Here is a 19554-nt window from a genome sequence, read left to right as displayed (position 1 = left end):
ACAACCGGCGGTCGACGCGGATGATCTGGCTGAATGTGACGTGACCAGTCACATTGAAGTCCCAACACCAGAGGAGCAGCCAGAGGAAAGAGGCGTCGGCAGAAGCAAGCGGATCGCAGCCATTCGTGCCAGGGGTAAAATCCTGGAGTGGACGCGACACCTGCTCGCCTTGCTGCAGTAACCTTCATTGTCCTCGGGAGTGTCGCGCCAAGCGCGATGTAAGCTGGTAAGTGGTATCAACCAGGTTACCTTGTCATGTGGCAACACTGACAGCCAGAGTGACAGTTCTGATGGCGGGAAATAAAGGTACGTGCAATACGTCAGTGGGCGTAGGACGGCGCTGGGTGTACTGAGTCGGTACATGGTGCGCCGCCACGCGGTAACGGGAGCCTGCCCCGGTGAGTGTTTACACACATATTTATGCTTATGTAATCGACATCCTAGCTACATGGGAGTGGAACAAGGGGTTAACCAACGGTCCTTGGTTAACGTAGTTTCACTAAGACGTAATAGTCCAATCTCGACATTGGACTGGGAAGCCCGGGGCTTCCTGGAGTGTGTATCGGAAGCACAAGGCAAAGCATGTAGTACGGTCGGTTATGAGTTGGAGTACAAGGGTCGGGTCTAGGGGGCAGGCATATGGAGGACCCCGTGGGGGCAACGCCCCCACGTCCAGGTGGTGTGTAGGACACCAGGGTACTAGACGGTAGTACCTAGTCTGGAGACGAACCGATCGTACGGGACGGGAGAGTCACTCTGGAATAGGCCAGTAGACTGCACTCTCATAATGATACGAAACGTGCGATGCCAACTCGGAAGTACATGTAACAGTGTGGTCGTAGGTGACCCCTTCTCCTACTCTCATGTAGCATGGTGTTATATGTATTTATGGTGATATTTTGTTGCCCATGCGAATCTATACCCAATTGGATTCAGGCCCGTGTATTATATACATAGCTGGGTATAGATGGCGCGACAACAATTTAATCAGATTGGCGAAAATTTGTAATAATTGTACTGTATTGTAAATTGTAAGAACCAGGAAAACTATACTCATCCTTTTCTTTTGGGTGGTAGTACTAGTGTAATACAAAGATAATATGAATCTCTCTGTCTATGTTTGAAATAAGACAGTACTTTAACAAACTCTAGACAATAATTTATTTTCTGATCAAGTTGGTCGTTTTGATCAACCCGTCTGGATTTGCATTAATAAATAAGACCTTTGCCATTTGCAGTCGCCGATGGTGAGAAAAAAAAATACTGTCACTGTCACGTTGACAGATAGATGTTAGAGTTGTTGCATTGTTGTTGTTCTTAGGTTAAGAAGAGGTTTTCATTTTTTCTTCATATAATTAATTATAAAATCGGTAAAGAGCGTTAAAAGTGACTAATGTGATGGAATCGACAAACCAGTGCCACTGCTGCCTGCAGCGGCCTCCGGCGAAAGATTTGTGTACACCGTACACTCGTCTCGGCGTAAAGGAAATATACTCGCTCATGATCGAAGAATGCTTTGCAATGAGTGTAAGTAATAATGTAATACCTAGGCTACATACTCGACGAGCATGGGAAATAGCGATGTAAGTAGGCAGAGACGTAATGGTGATTTTTATGCCGTTTCTTTCGTAATGGTATGGAACCCTTCGTGCGCGAAACCAACTCGCACTTGGCCGGTATTTTATTGTACAGATCACATAGAATATAGACATAATGAAATCATGTATGTCATGAATCATGATGTAGGCAGTGATGTAACTTATTGCAGCTAACATCATGTGATGATGGCAAGAGTGGTATCTGCGAGGTGTGTGTGGGGCGGCTGCGGGAGGCGTGCCTCTTCAAGACGCAGGTGCAGCACTGCCAGGCCGAGCTGCAGGAGCGGTTAGAGGGAACCCAGAAGGTCAAAGGTGAATATTAAGCCAAAGAGAATAGAGAGTTACTGTTATGGTAAATTATGTATCCACAGTACATTTACTGCCATCTTTCGACAGACGATTAAAACTAATAGAACACCAACCCTTAATCCTTATTCTTTCACTGATAAATGTCAATTTGTTAACTGTCAAAAATTAACGCCATCTACTCGACAGTAGGCCAAAGGTATGGCGCCATCGCTCGAAAAGATTGCACCATACCTTTGGCCTAGTCTATTTCTGTTTATAATTCTATGAAAATATTTTAATTTCGGTTTTCGTTACTTTCGTTTGCCATATCAAGGCAAGAGGTTCATTCCGAATATTTTGGGCAAATACCGCAGATAACGTTGGCACCGTTTCTGATGTTTACTTTAGACATTTGTTTAAAACCTTATACCTTGTTGTTTTAGATGAGAAAGCCTTTGATGAACTATATGCAGATGGCGCGTACAGCAAGTCTCCCGAGCCTTCTTTATGTAAGTAGATAAGTATGCTATTCTGTTAAATTTTGTACTTTTATTTTTTCTTTTTTTCCTCAACGGTTTCATTTTTGGCAGGAATCTATTTTAGGTCTTATCTTAGTAAAGATAATAGTGTCACTTAGGATAAGGATACGTACCCACTGTTGTTACTTTTAGGCATCAATCACAACTTTGTCGCATGTGGAGTTTACCTTTAAGTGATTATTTATTACAGTACTCATATAAGGATACATGTTTGTAAGTTAATGTTAAGCATTGTTGTAATTAGGTAATTGTTGGTAAACCTTAACTAAATAAATAAAAATAAAAAAACAACATCGGTTCACCGTGTGTATTATTACGTGTTCAGGTTCAGACGAGGAGCCCCCGGGGCCGCCGTGTAAAGATGAGCCGCGAGACGAACATCTGCTACGTAAGTACACACTAGTAATTAGTATTATTTTTGAACTGTTTAACTTATACTGTACAACTTCTGTTGTTTTTCCAATAAAGAAAAGAAAAGAAAATAATATTAAGTGTGTCAGATTAAGTTATGGGTGATATTTTGCTACCCGTGGAACTGCCTTACTTTTAGCGTCTATGTTGGTGGACAGTTGGACAGATAAAATGTGATGTTTCAGTGTCTTTATCCGGCGAGTACTGCAGAGTTAGCATTAGCACAGAGGCTGTATCCTGGCGCGCCATGCAGCAGCTTTCGCTAGGGTGCTCCGTGAGGCTCGATCGCCTCCGCGACTCGCCGCATGCGAGCCAGTCGTGTCCTGTGACGTCACACCGCGAGCCGAGCCCCGCCAGCAGTGTGCAGGACGTGACGTCACATCGCGAGCCGAGCCCCGCCAGCAGTGTGCAGGACGTGACGTCACACCGCGAGCCGAGCCCCGCCAGCAGTGTGCAGGATGTGTCACACCGCGAGCCGAGCCCCGCCAGCAGTGTACAGGACGTGACGTCACACCGCGAGCCGAGCCCCGCCAGCAGTGTGCAGGACGTGCCCGGTGACACCACCGACGAGGAACAAGCCTACACGTCCGGTACCCACTCAACACTAGGGCTTGCAATTCGAATATTCGAATTTGTCGAATATTCGACCTGTTTTGATATTCGAATATCCGGCCGCTCAGGTTTCGAATATTCGAATATTTTTTATTACTATAAAAAAATCTATGTCATCCGCTGTAGTTACAGTTTCTGTGTGTTTTACGGGTATTTACAGTGAATGAGGAACGGTAGGTACCCAAATACGAAGGATATAATATTTTTACTGTATTCCTCTCGATAGACTTCGTGAATACAGTGAAACCTAACTCAATTTAAAAGAAAACGAAATCAAAAAGTATGTTATTTTTACGGTGCGTAAGTTTTAAGTAGTGTCCGACCGAAACATGTTTTTTTGCCGAAACCGAAACCGAATGTTCGGCTTTGGTTCTAGTTTCGGCCGAAACCGAAAACGAAACTTTTGAAGACTTGTTAAAATCGTTGAAAAAATGTCACAAACCCGCTTTTAAACTCATATTAAGGGGCTGTCAACACCCAATGTCCTTGAAATTGATGTTACTTAAGGGGCTCCGCCACGCTAACAACCTACGATCTGAATCCCTTAGTTTTCTTATGTTTTTTTGTAGTTTGTCATAATAAAACTGGTTTTCAGGCCATAACTTTTGTGTTAATTCGTTTAAAATTAAAACCCTAGTCACGTTTTACGACACGTCAAAGACGAACCCAAATATGTAGATTTCGTATAGGTAAGTAATATCCTTCACAGCAATCTAGATACGAAAAAAGTTTTCTTTTAGACAATGTTTAAAAAAATCATAAAATAGTATCATTTTCTTTCAAAATCCGGTAGATAATAATGGAGATAAATATTGAAGAACCGATAGCCGTTTGTCTTATAAAAATCTATCTGTAATGCAAAAGTAGGAGATACGATTCAAAACTTGTCAAAAATCGATGAAAACCGCAGGTAGCCCTTTTAAGAAAAACTATTTAAAGCAAAAAATATATTTATACCTATGTTAATATTTATTATATTTAAAGACCGTGGCGCGCGTGGCCGCACTCGATACATGATTGAACGACATCGGCTCGATAGAAAATAATTAAAAAGATTGGTCTTAAAATCACCAATAAACGGTTCTAATGTCTTTATTTCTTGACTTATGTGTCTGAAATTAAAATTAACTTGTCAAAACATTTACTTTATATACCTAAACCGGTAACGAGTAATATTACAGAAATAATCCACATTTATTCTTATTTCAATAGTTTTCTTAGTAGTTTTAGTAGTTTTCTTATCTAGCCTTATCTAGGCCTAGCGGTGAGTAAGAGCGTGCGACTTTCAATCCAAAGGTCGCAGATACAAACACTACAAACCCCGGCTTGTACCAATGAGTTTTCTCTTCTTTCTTAGTTGTCAAGTGGACCCCATGCTCCCATGAGCCGTGGCCAAAATGCTGGGATAACGCGAGGAAGATGATGAGTTTTCTTATTATTGTCTTGCCCAGGCCCACAGTAAAATGCGACAGTGCTATCTCATTTACTACGATACAATTAGACAGTGTGCGCGTTTTTGGTATTGATAGCCTCTTAAGACTGCGTCGACCGTTCAGTGGGCCCATGATTAGTGGAATTGTGTTTAATAATAAACCGATTAATTTAATCAGTATATATGTACATATTAATATTGTTGTCCTACTTGTTCCACAACTTTTGGTCTTTGTCACATAGTTTAGTTTCATAGAACGAAGTACCATTGCGTATGTTTCGGCCCGGCCGAAAGGTTCGGCCGTTTTTTGGCCGAAACCGAAACTACGGCCGAAACATGATTTTTTGGCCGAAACTGGGCGAAACCGAAACCGAACCTTCGGTCGGACACTAGTTTTAAGTTAAAGGGTCATTCTGTTTATTCAGTACAAGCGTACGTTAAGCGAATTTTTGAAGTCTAAACCTTGCCACTTATCGCAATTCTCAAAATTAATCATACCAAACCTGCCCAACTTGGTAATCTAACCATGCACCTTTAGCTGACGAATAATCCACCCAGTACTCGACTAACTTTTTCCCTTAAATATTCCAATATTATATAATTAGCCGACCATTAGGAATAATGACTTGCCAAAACAAATAAAGTCAATAAAGATTCAAAATACAATGAAATTAAAGGCCTTTTTACAGGCCTCTGAGTGATTACAAGTTAATTTAAATCGGAAAATAATTACCTACAAAAAAAAAATATCTTACATACCTAGGTGTTTGGATGGTTAAAGTTATATTATTTCACGCAACGACGCATTTATAATAAGTTTTATCTAGAAATATTAAATACTTTAATTTTGGCGTTTTACTTGTTTTTATAAATGTGGGCATCTTATAAATAGTAGGATGATAAAATCTAGTCAATTAAGTGGATTTCTGCCAAATATCCTTAGTTTTAGCAATATGTGAAAAAAGCTTTTGAATAAAACGATAATAAACCGATTTATCGTTCCTTTTCTTATTTTTTATAATATTCGAATATTTATTCGAATATTCGAATACGTCGTCAGAAAAAGTCGAATATTCGAATATCTGAAAGTTTCGAATATTTGCAAGCCCTACTCAACACACTTCATACACAACTCTAGTTTGATCACACATTATATCCCAAATAGGACAAATAGGTTTTTTTTTTTTGGGAAAGTTGTGATTTCGTATTTATTTCGAATGAGGAGCTCTCCAAACCAGCCAAATTTTATATTAATCCTTTATAAATCTAGCGAAAATTGAATTCACAAAGTATAAATCAGCCCTAACTTCTTATTCAATATTTTGTTTTTGTTTCCAGCCGCAGCTTTTGAGATTCCGCCGGCGCCGCCTGTCGCCCGCGCGAGGCAACTGTCGGCGGGTCGCCCCGTGAGGCTCGAGGCGGGCCCCGTGACGTCACACCACGAACCAGCGACGAGTGTGACGTTCCCTGATGCCACCCGCCCACAAGCCCGCACACACCAGCCTAGCTCACTCGGCCATATAAATAACCAGCACACACACACTAATGCAATGTCGTATTCATGCAACATCTGTCCACAAAAGTTCTCAAACAAAACTCTCTACAACCAACATTTACACACTCACATGGAACTAGAAACATACATTTGTGATACATGTAATATGACATTCAGCCTGAAATCAGTTTTAATCAGACATATTTTTACGACACATATGAAGATAGATCACGTGTGCAAAATTTACAACAATAAGTTTGAAATAATGGATTCATTAAAACATCAAAGACTTCACACCGGTGACGTACCATACAAATGTGAGGTATGTGACAAAAAATTTGTTCTCGTTTCATATTTAAATTTACACAACAGAATTGACACTGTTGAAAAACGATACAAGTGTGGAGAATGTAACAAACAATTCAAATATAGAAGTTGGTTAAAAAAACATGAAAAAATTCACACCGGGGACAAAAGATTTAGCTGTGATCAATGCGGCAAACGTTTTATACGAAACAGCTGTTTAACTGGACACAAAAGAGTACACACGGGAGAGAAATTATATAAGTGTGATGAATGTAACGAATTGTTTGGATACATAAGTTCTTTAAAAAAGCATAAATTAAAACATGCTCGAGGTGATATTTACAGCTGCAACTTTTGCGACGAGAAATTTGCAATAAAAACTCTTTTAGCTAAACATAAAAAGAAGCACATCGGAGAAAAAGCGTTCCGGTGCAAAGAATGTAACAAGAGGTTTAGGATAAAAAGTCATTTAGATTGTCATAAAATAACGCACTATGGAGACAAACCATTCATATGCGATAGGTGTGGTAAGCAATTTAAACGACAACGTAATTTAGAACAACATAAAAAAAATCACGCAGAAAAATCTCACAGTTGTAATAAATGTAACAAGCAATTCACACACAAACACCAGTTGGATGCTCATGAGAGAACTCACACTAAAGAAAAACCATATATTTGTGAAAAATGTGGTGCGCGATTCACACAAAAATATATTTTACAGAAACATAAACAAATTCATCTTGAAAAGGTATCCGGTGACTGAGTGACTGTGAGGAAATTAACTGAAGGAATTTTTAGTAAAAATTAATACAAAATAGTGTACCTATCAGACGTGTCTTGACTCCACATTCGCGTTCAGCGCACGAGTGTGCAGGGGGCCATAGGCATACTAAAAACAAAGACGGATCAACAATGTGCACTTACATCATAACATGATTACCATGGGTACGCCTATTCCGTATTAAGAGCCCATCAACGTGCACACTAGCGCCACTGCTAAATAATCGTGATTATTTAAATTTAACGAAATATATTTAAAAAGGGGGCCGCTACGTACTGTATCTTGTATTAAAGTACCTTTTGAATACATCAAACTAGTTTCTATGTTGCGGATTCGTCAATCTATGCTTCCAAAGTTAAAACGGCCGTTTTTGTTTTGAGTTTATAGATTAATTAAACTACAGCATAATAAATGGTATGATATATATACATGAGATATATACTTAACAGTTCTTGAACGATAGGTGGCCTTAGTAATACAAAGACTGTCAGACGGACACACGCGTGTGATGCAATACAATGCATACGGTTATACATATGTATGTGTCAGTCTGTAAGGTATTTGTAATATGGGCCTTGTTGCCTATTTAAATTTCTAAATAAATAAATACATATATGTTCACATAAAATGGTGTAAAAATGTTATCCATGTGTACGGTGGCCTGAATATCGCGCCTTTTTTTACTGACAAGATTTGGTTGACCAGCTATACCTATGTATTTTGATTTGTGTTTTTAAGTAGTCACACTAAGTATACATTGTAAACTGAATTAGATGGCATATATATTAAGGCCCCTGTACACAATGGGCCATCGCCGGCCAGTCCAAGGGACGGAGCCATGCGGCAGAATGAGATAGCAATATCACTTGCTCCCTCTAACGCATAAATGCGTCTCCCAGAATAGCCCACGCTGGCCCATTGTGTACTGGGGCCTTTATACACTAGAGCAGTGGTCGCCAACCTGCGGCCCGTGAACCTGTCACTTGCGGCCCGCGAGCCTACCTGACTATTTTGTATGTAATATTGACAAACTACAGTGTCTGATTAAGTCATAAATATTAACAAAGCGCGGCCCGCGTCTACTTCGTTAACTACTATGTGGCCCTTGGCTGCTAAAAGGTTGCCGACCGCTGCAATAGAGCAATGCGTGACAGTTAGGCGGATGTCACACTGCTCCGCACTTCGCAGCGACGTCCGGTGCTGCGGATTTTAGTTTAGTACTGCAGAATCTATATTTGTATACAAAAACCGCATGGTATAACAGTGGCTCCGCGTATCCGCGCGAAGGTGCGGTTCGCACCTTCGGACGGCGATGCGGTGCGGGACGGGGGGTAGGTATGCCACATAGTATGTACGGTCCGGAATGTTGTAAGTAGACACGGTTCGTTGTGCACCGCAGCTCCGGACGAAGATACGGAGAAAATTCGTCCTTTTGTATTAATTAAAATTAAGCTAATTTTGACCCGCAAATGGTGCATTTATTTTATATACATTATAATAAACGCCCTGTATTTATAAAACATAAAGTGTATTTATTTTCACTCTGAAGTTTCCTCCAGCCGAAGTGTGTAGTACCAGGCGTGTCTCACTCCGCGATTTCGTCGCTTTGCTACAGGTAGCTAAAAGTACATCCGTTCCGCCCTTGGAGGATACAACTAAACGGAGTAGCCATTAACAGGCTTTCCCCTCTGTCGAAAATAGGCGGCCAACGGTCATACACAATGTATGGACTGACGTTTATCTGACATGGCTATTTTTACGTTACGCATACATTTGACGTTCCCCTCCCCCGCAAAAATCGGCAGACTGTTTTGTACAGAAAATTACAGACATGGCGTCTCCGTTTGATTATATCCTCCAAGGTTCCGCCCCAATTTTGGGGAACGCCATAAGCCGCGCGTGGCGCTGTCGCCACCTAGCGGCCATATCTGTGCTGATCGTAACAGACGCGTTTTGTTAGAGAGTGTGAGTCTTCTGTACTTAGTACTATTATTTATTCTGTGGTAGTACACCAAATTCCACGCTCCTGCTGCGCCGATCTACCGTGACCAAAGGGAATTGAGAAGGGTGTACTTTCGTTTGGGCCAAATACCTTTCGCCAAATTTCACTTCCCAACAAACTTATCGCAATAGTTTCATTTCCCAAAGGAACCTTTAGCAAAGTTACACTTCGCATATAATTTATTTGGTCAAATTATCATTTGGCATGATTTTACTTTGTCAAATGTTATTAGGACAAAAACTTATTTAGCAAACGTTTTTTATTGGCTAATATTTTATTCCAAAAAGACGTTTGATCAAATTGTCACTTCGCAAATTTGACAAATAGGCATCTCTATTTAATTTAATACCTAAATTTGTCGTGTTAATATAAGTAGGTACGATAAGTCTACGTAATTTGGGTGGGTTAGGTTAGGTTTGAACTGCGATCCTCACAAAACCGAACCGCTATCAGAAAAGTGGGTTAAGTTAGAACTGTGACCTTTACAGAAACAAAATGCTAAAAACATCGGTCGGGATAAAGTATTTCAAATGAAAGCAAAAATAAAAATACTGCAGGCCCTCTATTGGTATGTAAATTGTAAATTGTATGCCATGTAATATTTTCGGACATGTAAGTTATATGCTTAATGATATATTTGACTAAATAATACTTGGTAAAATGAAACTTGACCAAGTAATTATTTGCTAAACAATAACTTGCCAAAAAAGACTATTGCTAACTGAAAAATTGCGATAAGTTGTTTTGCCAAACATTTTTTTGGGAAATGATAATTTGGGAAACATAGTTTGGGATGTGATACTTTGGGAAACGTTTTTGGCCCATTCGTTAGTAAACCATTGAGAAGACATAGAATGCTCAGTCCATACATCAGTTTTGTTACCAAAACGATTATTTTCGTAGTCGGCATCTAGCGTCAAGTAGCGGAATGATCAGTACTGCTACTCGACAATAGATTTCGCGGCGAACGGAAACTCTAATGCTCATTTTCAACTTCTTCTGCTTATAGTATTAGTTATAAATTGTTGAGCAATACACTTTTCGTCAGTCGCGACACATGTGACACCTAGTGTCGAGCAGCAGTATAATTCCGCTACTTGACACTAGATGTCGACTACGAAAATAATAGTCGTTTTGGTAACAAAACTGATGTATGAAGTGAGCACTCTATGTCTTCTTCATTCTCTTTGTTCTAAATATAAAATTTAGGGCAATGACCCTAGTCATTGCTCTAGTTTTCGTCCACTTGACGAAATTTCAATATAAACCTACATTGCTGCACAAATTTCGACTTATTGCAGTCCTTCATGTCTAAATAATATATCTATCTACATAAAAATGAAATATATTATTTACTAATCCGTCAAATGGACGAAAACTTGCGCAATTACCCTATCTCAATGTCGTAAAATGGTTTGTCTTATTTTTGTCCATGACCTCTTGAAGAGTTCATAGAAAAGATTGTCGTACAAATCGGGTTTGTGTTATTAAAAATCAACAATCAAATTACATTTTTATTTGGTGTAGATATGCTAGGTAATTTATTTGTAAAATACAAAATTTTATATTTATAATTGAATTTAAAATTATAATTTCATTGGAAATGAAAATGAAAATGAAAATATTTTATTTACATTAATAAATGTTACATAACAAGGTAACAGGTTGGGACTCTGTTAGAGATATATGAGGAACACGGGCACAGGGAAGCAGGCGAAGGACTAGCCGAGATCACGGTAAAAGAATAACGCAAAGTTATGATATCAGTCTGTATTAATATACCAAAATTAACACAGCACTATATCTAGTTTTATATGATTAGAAACATTGAGATAAAATAAAGATTTGTATAAGTTGTAAAAGTAAAATAATTAAAATAAATGGGACGACACAATCTTACGGCTGCATGAGCTGAGGGCAGCGAGAAAGAGAAGGATCACAGATACAAAATATTTGACACCTAGTGTACGGCATAGACTACACAGACAATTTCCAACAGACTCCCTATTAAGTATATTATACCTGTATCAGGAAGCCCCGCTCCTCCGTAGCAACAAGTTGTAGATTTAAGAAATATTTAACTAGCATACAGAAAGAAAACTTAAGCTAATAGTACAATTTATTCTAACTTTGTGTGTGTGTGTGTGTGTGTGTGTGCGTGTGTGTGTGTGTCTAGGTATATGACTGTGTGTGAGATCGTGTCAGTGCAAGTGAATATGTTGAACTTTTCGGAACTTCTTATACAATAGGTACTGTAAAGCATAATATCGTATTTTAAGAACTGGTAAGTACTTAAGAATTTAAGTTAATTAAATAATACCAACTTAGTATATCAGAGCCTCTGTCTCGTCATAGTTAAGTATTTTAAGCCATTCAGTTAGTGTTTTTTTACATTTGTACAGTTGCAGATAATATATATTTAATACTTTGTTTGGATGTAATGGAAAACATTAAAACTATCTATAAACTAAACAAATTAAAACTAAACTAACACTAAAATAAAACTACTCAAAAATAAAAGAAGAAAAGACAAAAATACCCACTTATGAAAGGTCCCTCAAGTCTACGCCCTGCGGAAGGGTGTCCATGAGGCTGGCTACATTACCCAGCTGGATGGCTATGCCTATTCTTTGACCTAGGAATGAGCCAGCCCTAGGGTCACCCGAGGTCTCATTCTCTTGAAATAGCAACGATTCAGAATGTAAACAAACATGATGGCTGTCATTCACGAGCCACATTCCACAGAGAAAACAGTGTTGCTAACCCGCGATTTTTCAAATTTGCCGCCTTTTACTACTGACAAGATTTGCTTGACCCAGTCAGTATATTTAAGTTTTTTTCTTTCATGAGCATCTAGCTGATGTTTGTGTGTGAATTGCTTGTTACATTTATTACAACTGTGAGATTTTTCTGAGTGTTTTTTTTTTGTTTAAGTATCTACACCCAAGGCCAAAAGTATGGAATCAAGGTTGTTTTCTCTGTTGTAGGTATATTTGAATTCTAAATTTTACATTAGGCAGCCCCAAAAGAATAAAAAATACTGGATAAATATCAAAACATCCTAAACTAATATTAAAAAGTAAATATATAAATAGGAAAATGTTATAATACCCTTTTAATTAACACATACATTTTAACAAAATGTTTAACTGGCTTACTATCATAGCCAGTATTTGAGTATTTTATTTTACTTGTATAATGTTGTATATTATTTTAACCATTTTTTTATTAAATTGTCAATGTGTAGTATACAATCCATCGCTTAAAAAAAAACATATTTTTCTACTGTAATACAAGCTTGTTTCCATACTTTTGGCCGGGAGTGTAAATTACCTTTTCGTTTAAATTGGTTACCACACTTGTTACAGAAATATGGTCTGTCTTCATTGTGCGATTTGTGCGTTATTTTATGGAAATCTAAATTTTAATATCAACACTACATTCTTCATGTTAGTATGGAGTCGAATCCGTATTATGAACTTTCTATCATATTCTTTATAGTTATTCATGTTTATATATTTTGATTTAGTAAGAATGGTATAAATCTTTACAGGCAAAATATAATGTTTAAAATTTGATTTTGTTTGCACACTGAAGCACGTCTAATACACTATTTTGTATTGATGTTTACTATTAATTCCTTTAGTTAATTTCCTCAGTCACTCAGTTACCGGGTACCTTTTCAAGATGAGTTTGTTTATGTTTCTGTAGGATATAATTTTGCGCGAATCGCGCGCCACATTTTTCACAAATATATGGTTTTTCTTTAGTGTGAGTTCTCTCATGAGCATCCAACTGGTGTTTGTGTGTGAATTGCTTGTTACATTTATTACAACTGTGAGATTTTTCTGCGTGATTTTTTTTATGTTGATCTAAATTACCTTGTCGTTTAAATTGCTTACCACACTTGTCACAGATGTATTGTCTGTCTCCATTGTGCGTTATTTTATGGAAATCTAAATGACTTTTTATCTTAAACCTCTTGTTACATTCTTTGCACCGGAACGCTTTTTCTCCGATGTGCTTGTGTTTATGTTTATCTAAAAGTTTTTTTAGTGGAAATTTCTCGTCGCAAACGTTACAACTGTACATATCACCTCGAGCATGAATTTTCTTATGGTTTTGTAAAGTGTTCGTAGATCTAAATAATTCATCACATTCGTCACACTTATATAATTTCCCACCCGTGTGCACTCTTTTGTGTATAGTTAAACTGCCGTTTTGTATAAAACGTTTGCCGCATTGATCACAGCTAAATCTTTTGTCCCCGGTGTGAATTTTTTTGTGTTTGTTTAACGAACTTCTATCTCTGAATTGTTTGTTACATTTTTCACACTTGTATCGTTTTTCATCAGTGTGAACTCTTTCGTGTGAACGTAAATATTCAACAAGTGCAAATTTCTTGTCACATACCTTACATTTGTATGGTTTCTCACCAGTGTGAAGTCTTTGATGTTTCTCTAAGTACATTTTGTCAACAATTTTGTTACAAACTTTGCACACGCGTTTTATCTTCATGTGTAACTTAAAAATATGTCTCTTTAAAACTGCTTTCAACCTGAATTTCATATTACACATATCACAAATGTATGTTTCTAGTTCCATGTGAGTGTGTACATGTCGGTTGAACAGAGTTTTGTTTGAGAACTTTTGTGAACAGATGTTGCACGAATACATTGCTTTAGTGTCGGTGTGTTGGTTATTTATTTTGATGTTGCATGAATACATTGCTTTAGTGTCTGTGTGCTGGTTATTGATTTGTCGGAGTAAGCTAGAGTGGTGTGTGTGGGCTTGTGGGCGGGTGGCATCAGGCAACGTCACTCTCCTCGCTGGCGTCGGCTCGTGGTGTGACGTCACGGCACTCGCCTGCACGGGCGCCTCACGCGGCGCAAACGGGACCACAACAGCTGCGGCTGGACACAATAACAAAATATTGAATATTTACACACTACTTTTTCACTTAAATGGGATCGAAAGAGCTTGTGACTCTGAGTAAAAAATACAAATAACATCAAAATATGCAAATAAATACAATTTTAAATATGATCATAATTGTGTTAAAGTGTTAAGTGTCAATTATAAGTTTCAGTTAGAGCCGATTTTTATTTTATTCATTAGTTTTTCGTTAAATTTGAATCAAATTAATCAATAAATACTAAAGCGCAACTTGTAAATAATATCCCGTCAAAAACATAAATTGAAATGAGAGTTCAATTCAATATTAAGAATATGCGTCGTTGTCGACTTCGATGGCAAAAGAATTGAGAACTATATGGGTGCCAAGTTTTAGTTCACTTGGGATGTAATATAAAGCTCAAAGCTCATTTCATATTTTTGATCGAATATCACTACTTTTTGTACAGAAATTATACATCATAATTGATTTCGTAACTAAAATGTATTTTTGCTATTACAAATCCGAGACTCTCAGTGTGTAAATATAAAATGTTATAAGACCTAGTTTTCATTTACCACTCGTAACTCAGATGGTAAAAATTTGAAGTCTTAGTTATGTCTTAATGTGCAGTATGTGCACGACCGTGTGATGTGTTGGGATAAGGTACTTACATGACACAGCAAGCACCTGCTCATCTCCCACTTCGTCATCATTAATAGTATCTGATTTAATCGATGATTCTACATCTGAAACAGAAATATTAAAATTTATTATATCACCGGCATTTTAGATAGGTAAATGATGAATTCATGTTTAGTTACTATGGTATATGCATATTCTCTCCCTCCTGTATGCCACACTGTTTCATCCCAATACTCCCTGTTATCTCAAAACCCGGTTTAAATATCTTTCCTCCATTAGAGGCTCTCAAAATCTGCTACTTGTTCCTCCTCCTTCTTCGTCAAAATTTTACATTAACTCTTTCAGTTTTCGCTCTGTCCGGCTGTGGAATGCTCTGCCTGTTGATATCAAACGTGCTAAATCACTATCTATTTTTAAAAGCCTATTAAAAAATCATTATTTATCTCTTTCATAATTTTTTCAAAAGTTTTCTTATAACTCCTCGCCGTTGTCCTTTAGCCTCCTTTGTCATTTACATATTTATTTGTTATTTATATAATGTTTATATAGTAATAAATGTAGTATATTTTTATATCTTATATTTGTAGTGTATGTATTTTATTTTATTTTTATTATTTGTTTTATTTTCGCGCCACCCGTTAACTTGAATCTGTTTCGCCGTCTCACTATCTGAAGGTTGTCTGGAAGAGATCGCTATTTAGCGATAAGACCGCCTGTTGTTACCTACATTTTTGTACCTGTTCATACTTTTGTACTATTTCTTTTGTAGTGTGCAATAAAGCATTTTATTATTATTCTCTTTATTTATTTTAACTCTTAGGCTAGGTTATTTTATAATATGGATATAAAAATAAAATACAAAAACACTTACAAAAACAATACAAAATACGTATAAACATATTATAAAAAACCTAACCTAGGGTGCCGCCAGCAGCGGGGCAAGGCCCAAGCTGCCGGTGGTCAGGGCTGCAGAGAGAGGAACCGGCGGACTATCCGCGCCGTGTCCAAGATCACCGATCATTATTATTATTATTATTATTATTATTGGTTTTTCATATTTTCTCGGCTTTCACCGGATTACTGCTATGCACGGGCCTAGGCCAAGTGCATCTCAGGTAAGTGTAATATCTACTATTTCTTCATAAGGTACAGCAGATTCAGCGTTCCTAGCCGTTGTGCGAGTCTCCAAGTTTGCGGTAAGTGGTTCAGTAGTTGGCGCTATGGAAAGGTTTAAGGTTGTATGGGTAGTAGTTGATAGTGATGTTGGTCTGTTTGCAGTATCAAGCGTTTCTTGGTCAGTTTGTAAGAATTTTCTTACAATGCGGCATGTATTGAGGATGGCGGCTTTCTGAAGGAGATGGAATGTTCTGGGCGGTAATTTTAAGGTCCTTAGAGATTGATGTAGCTGTTTGGGTATAACGCCTGTAGTGGATAAAACAATCGGTACTATGATCACTTTCTGTAGATGCCATATCCGGATTATTTCATCTTTCAGTTCAATGTATTTGCTAAGTTTTTCGGCTATGGTACTTTGTAAGTTATGTGTATTAGGTACGGCTATATCTATGAGGTATCCAGTTTTGCAAGTTTTGTCTATTAATGTGATGACAGGTCTGTTATGATGGGTAGTTCGGTCAGTAAGGATGGTTCGGTCATAATACAGTTTGGCTGTTGGGTTGTCTAATACACTTTCAGGTTTATATTTATAATATGGCTCTATTTCAGTAATGAAATGTTGTTGATAGGCAAGTCTTTGGTGGATAATATTAGCAACTTGGTCATGTCTATGTTTGTAGTCGGTCTGAGCTATTGTTTTACATGCACTTGTAATATGTTGTATGGTTTCCGGGCAGCTATTGCATTTTCTACATCTATCGTTGTTGAGAGTCTTTGTTATGTGTCGTTGGTAGTTTCTTGTCTCTATTACTTGGTCTTGTATCGCCATCATGAAGCCTTCAGTCTCCGGGAACAGCTCGCCACGACTCAGCCACGCGTTCGACGCCTCCTTGTCGACATTAGGTTGGCATAAGTCTTGATGATGTCTGCCGTGGAGAGACTTTCTAGCCCACTCGGCGTGTTTAGTTTTGTCGTCTGTCAGGTTTTCATTTCTTTGTGTTATTGTGTCTTGTAGATTAAGTGGTGTCAGTTTACGGTCATTGTGTGTTGTTACTTTGTGCAGTGCAGAAGATTCGGACTTGGTGAAGAAATACTGTCTTAGAGCTGTGATTTGTCTGTTATGTAGGTTTGTTATGTCAATGATGCCTCTCCCTCCTTCTTTTCTTGGTAGTGTCAGTCTCTGTATACATGATCTAGGGTGATGTTTACGGAATTTGGTCATCGTCGTGTTAATTGTGCGTTGCAGTGCTTTGAGGTCGGATTTGGTCCAGTTTATTATACCGAAAGAGTATGTAAGAACGGGTATGGCGAATGTATTTATGGCTTTTACAGTATTACGGGAATAAAGTTGTGATTTGAGAATTGCATTTAACCTGTGTCTTTATTATTATATAGTCCACGTTGATGCTATAATTGTGCTAGTACTTTTTCAGACAATTATTTGCACGTATTTTCTTAATCTGACGGTTACAAGTTCGAAACCCCATCGTAACCGTCGAATTAGGAAACCTATTCCTGAGCGGAGAAAGTAGTCTTGCAGAAGATTCTCTGGTCTGTTTCTTGATTTTATATTCTAGAAATCTAGATACCACAACAATAAAATGACTCTATGAATCTGTACATCATCAGACATCATAGACTATGATTGTTGATTGTCCCAATTCTTTCAACTATTCCGTCATTTTAGTACAAAATTGGGATTAAACATGATGATTGGGTAGAAAATGTGACCTATTTGGGATATAATGTGATTAAACTAGAGTTGTGTATGAAGTGTGTTGAGCGAGTACCGGACGTGTAGGTTTGTTCCTCGTCGGTGGTGTCACCGTGCTCGTCCTGCACACTGCTGGCGGGGCTCGGCTCGCGATGTGACGTCACGTCCTGCACACTGCTGGCGGGGCTCGGCCCGCGGTGTGACGTCACGTCCTGCACACTGCTGGCGGGGCTCGGCCCGCGGTGTGACGTCACGTCCTGCACACTGCTGGCGGGGCTCGGCCCGCGGTGTGACGTCACGTCCTGCACACTGCTGGCGGGGCTCGGCCCGCGGTGTGACGTCACGTCCTGCACACTGCTGGCGGGGCTCGGCCCGCGGTGTGACGTCACGTCCTGCACACTGCTGGCGGGGCTCGGCTCGCGGTGTGACGTCACGGGACACGGCTGACTCGCGCGCGGGGAGTGGCGGAGGCGCTCGAGCCTCACGGAGCACGCCAGCGCGAGCTGTTCCTTGGCGCGCGAGGACAGAGGCGCCGTGCTAACTCCGTACTCGCCGGCTGAAGACACTGAAACATCTGTCGGACCCAAGAACGTCATGCACACGTCAATATCACCGGCATAAGCTAGCAAATATAAACCGCACTGGAAACGGGGAAGGTTACTTTGACAACGTACGCCATAGCATTTATCAGCGTCCTTGGCGCCACGGGTCGCCCTCTTACGATGCCTTTAATGGTTTTTGGCGTTCAAAGGGGTTTAACTATAAAAATCCAGTAAAACTAGAAAATATTAAAATAACTTTAAACAGAGCAACGACAGCGCCTTTACTGGTCGCTTCACTGGTTTGGTGGTACACGTCGCGCCCTTGACCAGTAATGGTGCAGTCGTTGCTCCAAGAAGAAGATCCTCGAAAAATTGCGTTTGTCGACTTAAATAATAAATACGTGATTTAAGTGTTTAAAATAATTTATAAACTCATGTGTTTTGAACATTAATATAATAGGGTTAATATAATTTGAAGTGTGTACTTACGTAACAGATAATGGTCTTGCGGCAGTTGCGGCTCATCATCAGGCAGCGGCCCTGGGGGCTCCTCCTCCGCGTCCGAAGCTGAACACGTAATGACACAGTGTATGAGCAACTGGTAAAATAACAAATGATATTCAGTATGGAGGCCGCACGCCTTACTGCCAAATAGCGCTCAAGTTTCCTTTTATTATAACTGCTGTCAATTAATTCTACAAAATTCTGAATAGCACACTAGATAGTCCAGATACTTACGTAAAGAAGGCTCGGGAGACTCACTGTACGGGCCATCTTCAGGTAGTTCATGTTTTAAGGGTTCCTCGTCTAAAATATAACATGTCATAAGGTTTTAAACAAATATCTTAAGTAAACATAAGAAGGAGTAAACATAGGGTATTTGACTGTATTTAAATTAAATTATTTAACACCATGCATTAAATAAAGCACCAGAAGATTACTAAAGAATCATAGACAGCAGTTATTTTTAGACACAGTTTCTATTTTAAAACCCGTATAAAACTATAAAGACTAGGTAATTTGATTGTGACGTCATCACATGCTAGTGTTTCATATAAATTCCATAGTAGAAAAATCGTTTCGACAGTTCGAAAAAAGAAACCAATTTGACTACTCAATACTCAATACTCAATATTTTATTGCAATTTCACAAAGTAATTGTACAGGTGGTAAACT

The 19554-nt window shown here is 38.7% G+C and overlaps 1 protein-coding gene across 1 annotated transcript; it reads right to left on the bottom strand.

Moving 5' to 3' along the window:
* Positions 1 to 13091: 13091 nt before the first annotated feature.
* On the bottom strand, positions 13092 to 19167 carry LOC134659450 (zinc finger protein 880-like). The gene is made up of 6 exons (XM_063515092.1): positions 19141 to 19167; positions 18868 to 18945; positions 17913 to 18477; positions 16876 to 17097; positions 15036 to 15110; positions 13092 to 14380 (listed from the first exon to the last, which is right to left on the bottom strand). The coding sequence occupies exons 1-6, from the start codon at positions 19165 to 19167 to the stop codon at positions 13131 to 13133; spliced, it is 2217 nt and encodes a 738-aa protein (XP_063371162.1). The 3' UTR covers positions 13092 to 13130.
* Between the last annotated feature and the right edge of the window lie 387 nt (positions 19168 to 19554).

This window comes from Cydia amplana, chromosome 25, assembly GCF_948474715.1.
Source record: "Cydia amplana chromosome 25, ilCydAmpl1.1, whole genome shotgun sequence".
In the NCBI taxonomy this organism is placed as follows: domain Eukaryota; kingdom Metazoa; phylum Arthropoda; class Insecta; order Lepidoptera; family Tortricidae; genus Cydia; species Cydia amplana.
The sequence above is the reverse complement of the archived record's forward strand: the minus strand, read 5'-3'. Positions and strand labels throughout refer to the sequence as shown.